We start from the raw sequence: 10,487 nt of genomic DNA on the forward strand, positions 1-10,487 counted from the left end.
TATGAGGTGATAATGGTTGCAATAATGGTGCATGATTGTTGTAGCAGCAACAATAAAGAGAAATTGATAGTTCTAGTTTTAGTGGTGGTGATAGTAACATGGTGTGACAATGACATGGTTGTGCTGGTTTTAGTGGTGATGATAATAACATAGTGTGACAACGACGTGACGGTGGTAGGATTGTGTGGTGGTTGTGGCTGGTGTGGGTTATAGTGGTATCAATGGAATAGTGTTGGTGGTAGTTTTGAAGACTTTTTTTTTTTTAATCAAAATATAAATTAGAATTATAGATTAAAAGTAACCATGCAAATTAATCAGCGAGTCAAAATTATAATGATAGACAACCTAATGAGAATGGACAAAGGAGAACAAAGCTCCCAAGATGAACATAATGAACCAAAATAAAGTAATTACACTCAGAGGCAATCCTGAAAGTGTAGTCAGCAAAATATACAAGACTGGATGCCCAGCAAAAAATGTCGACATCAATGCCATTCAAAGTAGTAGCAAAGCTGAGCATGCTTCCCGTAAAGAAGAAAAACATCTATTATAGTGCAGCGGTTAACCAAGGAACCTGGCAGTCTTGCCGATGTCGAAGTTAACCAACCAAAAGGCACCAAGCCATTAATTAATGAGACAGAGCAGTCCACTGAAAGGCAGCAGCCACCGTGTCCTCAAAACCCAAACCAACAATGAACACTGATAATGTCACCAAACACAGAGCTCAGCCAGAGACAAATAGAGCTGATGCACTGATACAGTTGCCATAGAGACTCAGACCAGCAGAAACACCAGTAATGAACACTAGCCAAAGACAATGGAATGCACCAAAAGCCAACACAACATAAAGTTTCTTCATCAGACTGACCATCTCATGTTACTTCAGAGGCCAATGAAGCCCTCTGACATTCCAGCATATCAATAACGTTATTGTTGTGGATGAGTGGAAGGTTCCCTACCACTGCCAGATGCTCTAGTTGCAACACCTTTATGGGCACTCCTGGTTTTTACACCATCAACAGCCCCTTCTTGACCCCGTTGTTTCCATCCTTGAGGTGCCCTTGCAATGTCTTTGCTCTTTTGAGTATTGAGGTCAAAACTGCCAGGAGATTCTCTCTTTCCCCGGGCAGTTTCCCATTCTTGAGAGATCACGTCCACCTCAGTTTGCATGGGGTCAAGCTGTCGTTCTCCAGCAACATCTGTCCCTTTAGTACTCTCCACACTAGCAACCGGTCCCAAACAGATAGGGACACTGTCTGGCATAGTACTGCCCGCATGTTTAACCGGATGGCTGCCCTTCTTCCTTGACTCTACAGCAACTTTAGAACAGTCCCCAATAGGGGTGTTCACGGTTCGGTTCGGTTCGGTTTAGACTAAAAAAACCAACCGAACCGAATTTTAGTATTTTTGGTGAATATCAACCGAACCGGACCGGAAACCGGTTCAAACCGAACCGGTCCGGTTCGGTTAAATCCGGTTTTTTTTGGAAAAAACCGGGAAACCTAATCCCTTAATATATAGGGTTTTTTTTTGTTTTTTCTGGTTCGGTTTGAACTGGTTTTTTTGGAATAGATGCTACTGCCTATCAAAGGAGGTAGCTAAGAGGGCTGCACTAGATGGGCTGGAAGATTCTCAAATCCGTGTTTCTGGCTTGCCCATCTGACCGTCTTTTTCTCTTGCAGTTCTTTCGAAGGTGCACAATTGTGATCGCACATTTGCATTCACACATGCTCTACTACGATAATTTGCTCAATTGACTGCTTCTTTTGTTTCTTGTTATGTAGGATGAGTTAAGAGAAGAGCTTGAACTGGACCCTGATTTGCCTGCAGTTTTACTGATGGGAGGTGGTGAAGGTGTGGGGCCTGTTAAGAAAACAACATTTACCTTGCTGTTAACAAACCTAATCTGGGAAAGATGAAGATGAAGATGGAATAGACTTAGAATAAACTTTCAAACCCACTAAACAAAGAATCAAAGATGAAGATGAAATTTACCTTGCTGTCGTTGCTAAAATGAAGACGCCTGAAAGATGGAGACGGTTTCTGGGAAAGATGAAGATGGAATAGACTCAGAATATGCTTTCAAACCCACGAAACAAAGAATCAAAGAAGATGGAATTTACCTTGTTGTCGTTGCTTCTTAAATGAAGAAGGTTTATGGGAAAGGAAGATTGAAGATTGGGAATTTTCTGTTGGAAGTGGGAAGGAAGGAGACGGCTCTGTGAGAATTGAGATGAGAATGAGATGTTAGGGTTAGGGAGGGATTAGGTTAACTTAACTATTTATACTGCCTTTTTTTTTTTAATTGTTTAATGGGTCCGGTTCGGTTTGGCCCGGTTTCTGGGTCAAAACCGAAACCGAACCGGACCTGTTAACATTTATGGTTTTTTAAATCGGTTTAATCGGTTTTTAATTTCGGTTCGGTTTTTTCGGTTAATTTTTCTTCGGTTTTATCGGTTTTCTCGGTTAATCGGTTATTTTGAACACCCCTAGTCCCCAATTGTTGCAATGTTTTTACTCTTTTGAAACTTACTGCTTTTCTTACTCCGGACAGTTTCCAAGTCTGCAGACATGACATCCTCCTCAGCTTGCATGGGGTCACAATAGTGATCTGCAGCAACATCTTTCCCCTTATTTTTCTCCACACCAGCATCCACAGCATATCCCAAACCGTTAGAGGCAGTGCCTTGCTTAGTGCTTCCCATAACTGCATGACTGCCCATCGTTCTTGACTCTACAGTAGCCTTAGAACAAACCCCAGTTGCATGACCAAGAACTTTGCAGTGCTTGCAAAATCTGGGTAGTGTCTCATATATTACTCTTTGTGTGAGAGCAGTACTATTAGGCAGGAGAATGTCAACAGAATGGATAAGATCATCAAGCAAATCGAGTTCCACTAGAACTCTAGCATACGAGATTCTCGACATAGTAGAAGTGAGCTGATCACTTAGGATTGGTTTCCCAATCACGCTGGCAATCTTAGAGAGGCACTTGGTAGACCAACATTTTAACGGCAGATTTGGGAATTTCACCCAAACAGGGACCCTAGTCATTTCTTCATAACTGAAGTTAAAATACTCTGGCATAGCCTTCAAGATTAATGGCCTGCCATACACCAGATAGGGACCACTAGCAAGAACCGCCAATTTATCATCCACACTGTTAAATTTGTACACTAACCAGCCAGATTCATGAATAGTCAAGGAAGCTTCACATTGCCATGTGTTTGTAACAATATCATGCAGGGCTTTATACCCAGGAAATTTGCCATCAACATAACCCACAACACATGATTTCCATAGATCACAATTACTGTCTAAATCTTCATCTAGCAAGGAACATTGCCTAGCAGTGCTAATATTTGAAAAATGAATAAGCTTGGAATAAGAAGCACTGCTACGATTGGTGGCAAATAAATCACGCCATTTACCAACTGTATGGTCCGGAGATATAGAGGTACCTGGGTGAGATATTTCCTCTACAGAGACCGTTGGTTGAGCTTGAGTTCCAGTCACTGTTGCAGATGGATTTCCAGAAGACTTGGCAACATCAGGGGTCTTGCGGGCACCTTCACAACTAGCAATAGTTGTTCCTTTCGTCAGATTTAAAGTAGGGGAATAAAAGAAACCACTCCCACTGTCATCCTCTGGTTCGGCATTGTCTGCTTCATCTTCTTCAAATGCTTCTTCCTCAGACCCATCTTCTACGAGGACATCATCAGCTTGAAAGAGGTATTTGTTTCGACTAGACCCACCCGTAAGGGTTTTGAGCAGTCGATTCTTACAGTTGGAAGCTGGAAAGGCAGCAGGAGCTGCCAAAGCTAAGACCGGGTCTGTCAGATCGAGTGACTGGTTTCTCTTCCCACGAGCAGAAATAGATGCAGTTTTCTTTTTGTTTTTGGCCATGCAAGATAGAGAACAAGGAACAGATCACAGAAAAGTTTCAGCTTCAGTGGGAGATAGAGAACAAGGAACAGATCACAGAAAAGTTTAAGCTTCAGTGGGTGCCATCGGGAGGGAAACAATTTCCGGGGAAGGGAGAGCTTCTCTCTCGAGTTTCGAAGACTCTTAAAGTGATGGGTCATGGGTGACAGTAGAGAGATGGATAAAATATTATGTATTTATTATTTGTAATTTTATGAATTCAAAATATTTACGAGGTGTGAAGGCGGGAAGCAGGAGTAGCATTCAATAAGGTTGCTGGAAGATTTTTTAAAAAATATTTTTTATTTAAAAATATATTAAAATTATATTTTTATATTTTTAAAAAATTATATTTGATGATATTTATAAAAATGAGCTAAAATATAAAAATTTATTAATTTCAAGTAATAAAATAAAAAATTTTAATATTTTTAAAACACAAAATATAAAACAATAACTTAATACCTATTTGTAATCTTCACGGATGACTAGTTATGTACCTTGCCATTGCTTTGGATTATCACAATTACAATTTTTTATTATATAACTTCCTGTTCTTTAAATCAATACTGTTGAATTCTTCATACACATGCGGAAGTTAAGGCAGAAAATTTTCAATTGAATTATGGACAAAGTAGCACCAAAATTAGCGAGGGAAATTAAGAAAAAATATATTCGTAATTAATTCCATCAATAATATTTAAAAATAAAAAAAATGAAAATTTTTATTTTAAAAAAATTTCCATTGGTAATTCCATGGAGAAAATATTAAAAAATTATAAAATATCTTAAATTCCAAAAATCAATAAAAATAATCATTTTTTCTCATTTTGTCGAACATATTTACAATCCCCCATTTGTTTTTTTGTTTTTCAAGTTTTGGTTCCCATCCATACAAAAATTCCCTATAAACAATTCAAATTATATACCATTTTTTCTATTATTCACGTATCTAAATCAAATCCACCAATATCCTTGTCACAAACCAATCTTTACTCCCTTTCAAAAAGAAATATTTTCAATAAAGTATTTTACAAATAAATTTGACAACTTTTTGCAAAAAAAAGACAACTACTAAAAAATAATTAAAATACTAAAAAATACAATGAATGATAAAATCAAACAAAAATAAAATTTAAAAAGCAAGACTAAGCCAAATTATGTACATGCGAGTCGGGATAATTTTGAGGGATAATTAGGAGTGTGATTGAAGAAAAACACTAAAACAAGAGGTTAAAATTCACTGGAAATTAAAAAATTAAAGGACTAACGACCAATTAGTGGCTTAATTGATTTTGTTTTATTTTAAAAAGCATAAATCAGGAACCAACAAATACAATGTGAAATGTGGCAAAATGTAGGGGCATAAGTAGGTTAGATTAGGGGAGAAATTGAAAGAAATTCAAATATTAAAATCCAATTTGTGCAAAAATTGAAAATTTAAAAGCCAATATCAAATTAAAAAAGGCATCAAAATGAAGGGACACATTTCAATACAATCAATGATGAAATTGAAAAGAAAATTTGAAAAAATAGTTAAAATTGGATAAAAATTGAGAATTTAAAAATCAATGACTAAATTGAAAGAGGCATCAAAGTTGAAAGACCTATTTTAAAAAAAAAAAAATCCAAAACATTGTTTCACTTTAAATGAAATGATGTGTTTCAAGTGAAACATTCATAATAATAATAATAATAATAATAATAATAAAACACTAAAATAACATCATTTTGAACATGGTTGGGATAACCTGCTTCCTCCTCTTGCATGTAGATTGTAATTGTTTCAATTCTTCCTTTTCTTTTCTTTTTCATGTTTTGGCTATACCCTTAAGCATCTTTTTTTCTCTCTGTCAAGCCTCAGCACAAATGCCAACAAACACACCCCTCACCTCACTTGCTTATGTACTCCATTATTAGCCCAAAACCTATTGCTTTCTCTCTCTAAAATAGCTAAAACAATAGTGCAAAGAGACCAACCTAAGAATGTATGTATGAAATGTACAACAATGGTGAAGGGTTGAGATTGACCCAAGAAAACCAAGGGAAACAATCATTCTACCTATAAAGGTTTTAGAACCTTCATCATTACCTATAAATGGAGGGGCAATGCAAGAAAGAAAGGAAGTCAAACTACAGAGAGAAAATGTTGAAATAGATAGAAAGAGAGGAAAAAAAAGGGAGTTTGAGCTAATAAAAGTGAGCTAGAAGGTGATAGGAAAGAAAGGAGAATAAGAAGAGGAAAAGGAGAGAAAAAAACTAACATGAAACCACAAATATGTGTTTTGTATACCTTTGATTACATTAATGTATATTTTGTATAACTTTGATTATAAATATGAAGAATTAAGTGCTAAATTTGTGTTTTGGTTCTCTTAGAAAATAATGCATGAATGAAAATTTAAAGTTTATTAGGGTTTAGTTATGTTTTAACCAATATTTTATATATTTCTTTTAATTGAAAATGTGAAGAAATAGGGACTAAATATCTATTTTGGATTTCTTAGAAGATGATGCATGAATGGAAATTTAAAGTTTGTTCCTTTAGGGTTTAAGTTTTCTTTAATCCAGGTTTTGTATGAAGAGTTAGGGTTTTTTTTAAAAAAAAAACAAAAACAAAGTTGATGAAATCTTCGGTTTTTAGGGATTAATGTCAATATTTTTTGTTTAAGGTACACAATTGATGAAATGATGAGAACCAAAAAGCACTATAAAAGGATCTATTAAATATTTTGATTAGACCTATTACAAGGTTAATGGCAAAAAGATTTAAAAAATAGTTTTTGGCTTAGTTTTTTTTTATATGAACTTTTACGCTAATAAACATAATTTTTTATTTAACTGTTGGATTTTGTTGAAATTTTACCATAAGATTTTAAATGTCTTATTTTATATAAGGTTAAAATTTTGTAGCAATTGGATTTTGGACAGACCTTATGACAAAGACTATAAGCTAATATGATGGAATTTTATTATTTTTCTAATTAATTTAGGATTATCTTTCCTTTTATTTATGAATTTCTTATAAGGATGTTTTCTTATTCTACAAAGAATCATTGTTTTAGTTGGACACATATGTAGTAACTTAAGGAATATTTATTTAGCAAGTGATTTAAAGTTGGCAACTGATTCTTTATTTGTTAATGAAATATTAGTTGGTAACTTAGGAGTTCTATTTATACAAGGATTTCATATTTTTAAAGAAACCAATTTGACAGCTTACTTAGAGGGTATGTTTCCATGTTATGAAAGGATATATAAAAGTCAACATTTTTATTTCCTTGACTACAAAGTCAGCAACCTAGATAATTTATATAGTTTCAGATTTTTGTTCTTTATTTTATAAACTTTGGGTTAGTTTTAATTGGGTTTAATGTTAACTCATTAGTCTATTAGAATTTATTTTATTTAGTGAGCTATAAATACTATTTTCAAAGAACATGTCAAATTGAATTATTATTGATTTTTCTGCAACTTTTATATGATTGTGTGATAATTGTTTATACCTATTGGTTCTTCATTGAATTATTATCTTTATGACGTTCTTCCTTATACTTCCAGTTTGTAATTTCTTATAATTGTTGGGTTTGGGTCTTCATTTCAATAACTTTGGTGTCTTGGTTCAAGTAATCATTATGTTGAGTTTTTATTACCTTGAAATCTGATTTTAGCTTTATTGGGTTATTTCTTTCTTGCTTATGGGTTCAAGGGTTCTTACCCTCCGGGTTCGTATCAAGAAATCTTCAATTTTTAGAGATTACAACCAATTTTTTTGTTAAAAGAAAAAAATTGATGAAATCTCCTGTTTTTAGTGATCAATATTAAAATTTCTTGTTAAAAAGACTTTTAAAGGATGCAAAAAATAAATTAGGAGAAAACACATAACAAAGATAACCTTTAATTTGAAATGATAAATAAGGGTGATATTTATCTTCTCTTAAGCATAATTAACCCATTATTTTAATATTTGAAACCAATGTTTATTTTAGGATTTCTCATTCCCTTTAATTACTAGGTGGAAACTTTATTTTTTTCCAATATTTTCCTTTAATTAAGAGGTCTTAATTTTTCTGTTATTAATTTTCTAGTTATTAATAATTATATAAATGTTATTGGAAATTTTTAATTTTCATGTTCTTTAATGATTATATATAGATTATTTGAGTTTTTTAACTATTTTTTTTTAATTTTCTGTTATTTAATGATTGTATATGGATTGTTGGAATATTTTTAATTTTTAAGTTCTTTAATGATCGTATATAGATTGTTGGAATTTTTAATTTTTTGTTATTAATATGGTGTTAACAAATAGTTTTTAATTTCATGAAAAATAAATTTTATTTTAAATAATAAAAAATAAACAAAATAGTAGTTATTATAATTAAAAAAATAAAAATAGCTAAGATAATATTTAGGTTAAATGAATAGTTTTTAATGTGAAATATTGATACTATAGATCCTTTAATGTGTTCATATTAATCTCCTATGATCATTTTGCAAATAGCCATAGGAAAGTTAATTGAAAATTAGGTTAAATTAATATAATTAGAATTATTCAATTGATATAAATTGAAATAAAATCAACTGGTTTGTGGCAATCCAATTTAAATTGTTGTATATTTGTGGGTTTAAGAATTTCGAGTAGTCTCTTGTATAAGGGAGGTGCTACCGAATTTTTTTTTTTTTTAAAGGAATGGTTTACAGTACCTTAATCCTTTAATTTCTGTAGATGCCTAAGAAAAAGTAAATAGCACATCATACAGATAGGATCAATACTAGTTCTTCTAGTCTAACAATTATAAGTCGTTAGGTGTTTCTTAAAAACAGACAACCACGCTCGACACGGGTTAGTCGAGTGCGAGGTCGCCATGTTAAGGGGAGCCCCTTCACAGCAGGATCCATTTACATGAAAGTCCTATGCTCAATGGAAGAATAACCTTTCAATGAAAGTTTGTTCTCTCTTCACATCGATATGTTAATAATTTTTGAAAAATTAATTTAAGTAACATCTTCAATTTCAGGTTTACAAACATTGAGGCTGCCAGAACCATAACATCAGTGATGAAATTAGTGATGGAAATTACAGTGTTTTAATGGAGTTAGGTTTCCAAACATTTTGAATAGAAACCTATGATTGATGAATAGTTTGGAAGGTTTAAGATTAGTATTAACTTAAATATTTTATTATTATATTAATTTAGTTAGTTTATTAATATTAATGAAAACTTTCTTGTAAAAATTTTAACTGCAAGGAAAATTTTGAATGGGAAAGATCTGACAAATGCTTGCAAGGAAGGTTTGGGAGAATCACACTACAAGTTGGTAATATTGAAATCAAGATAAATTTTTTTTAATCCTTGAATTCAATTTCACTATTCATTTTAATAGATAATTCATTTGTATCATATAGATAGTATGATTTTTGGTATGAGGCGTAAATGAAAGCCAAAAAATATACGAAACAAAGAGAGCTTCCAAAATGGAAGTAGGTGGTAATTTGAAAGATTTCAGACCTTTTTATGTCTTGGAGGTTATGTGGGTGGAATATATTTAGCACATGACGTCTAGTCATTTCATTCAACGATCACACTCTGATGCGGAGAATCGAAACTAGGATGTTCATAGTTTCGTTACCACGCACACCGACAACTCCATTCCATTTGTTTTGCATTTGAAGTGGATGGTAAGATTACATCCATTTTTTATTTGTTGTTTTTTATAAATAATTTTAAATAACACCAATTTTCTTTTGCAGGCTATGGTTTTTGGACGCGGACTAAGCCTGATGGAGCTTTTTATGAAAACACACGTGCAAATTGATGACCACCAAAAAATGGTGCAACAACTTATAGATAGTCAACCTTAACACTTTGTGGTATGTTGTTTTCAATCATTTTTTCTTAAGTTATTATTTTTTTGAATTTGCTTACTTTTTTTTCTAGAATACATATAACACTCGATTGAAGAAGAGATACGGTAACGATCCTTTGACCCGTCCGGATCTCGATCTAGATTTATGGTTAGAGATAGGATCGTTCAGTGGACTAGATATAAATCAAGTATACAGTCTCTCTAACACTAGGGCTGAGGACTTGTGAATGACCCATAATGTTTCAATCGTTAGATGCTCACAATTGGCTCCAAGCACTCAAACTCTAAAGTTTATGGCGATTTTAGACCAGTGAGTTAAAGATCGAACGACTCATCTTGCTGCTGATTATGAATGACTTAGTGTTGAGATGACCAAACTCCATCAATTGGTATTGGAGATGAGATCATATATGGGTGGTATATGTATGCTCCCTCTTATTCGCCCCACGGTCCAGGTGAAGACCCACATCTTTCTCCTTTAATGCATTTATTTTAGATTAATTATATTTGAACTTATAAATGTTTAAATTTTCAATAAATATTTGAATTTTATATGATTTTTTTTTAATTATTTTCTATTTTTAATGGATTTTTTTTAAAAAATACATTTTTAAATTATTACTGACAAGGTTATCGACATACTTAGTCCATCGGTATATTCTAGAGAGTTTGAAAAGAATTACTGTAAATGTC

The 10,487-nt window shown here is 32.8% G+C and overlaps 1 protein-coding gene across 1 annotated transcript; it reads right to left on the bottom strand.

Moving 5' to 3' along the window:
* Positions 1-284: 284 nt before the first annotated feature.
* On the bottom strand, positions 285-4,072 carry LOC18103702 (uncharacterized). Its single transcript, XM_006376671.3, has 3 exons — positions 2,124-4,072; positions 1,996-2,043; positions 285-1,863 (listed from the first exon to the last, which is right to left on the bottom strand). Exon 1 carries the CDS (start codon positions 3,903-3,905, stop codon positions 2,490-2,492), a length of 1,416 nt encoding a protein of 471 aa, XP_006376733.2. The 5' UTR covers positions 3,906-4,072; the 3' UTR covers positions 285-1,863; positions 1,996-2,043; positions 2,124-2,489.
* Positions 4,073-10,487: the final 6,415 nt, after the last annotated feature.

The sequence above is a fragment of the Populus trichocarpa genome, chromosome 12 (assembly GCF_000002775.5).
Source record: "Populus trichocarpa isolate Nisqually-1 chromosome 12, P.trichocarpa_v4.1, whole genome shotgun sequence".
In the NCBI taxonomy this organism is placed as follows: domain Eukaryota; kingdom Viridiplantae; phylum Streptophyta; class Magnoliopsida; order Malpighiales; family Salicaceae; genus Populus; species Populus trichocarpa.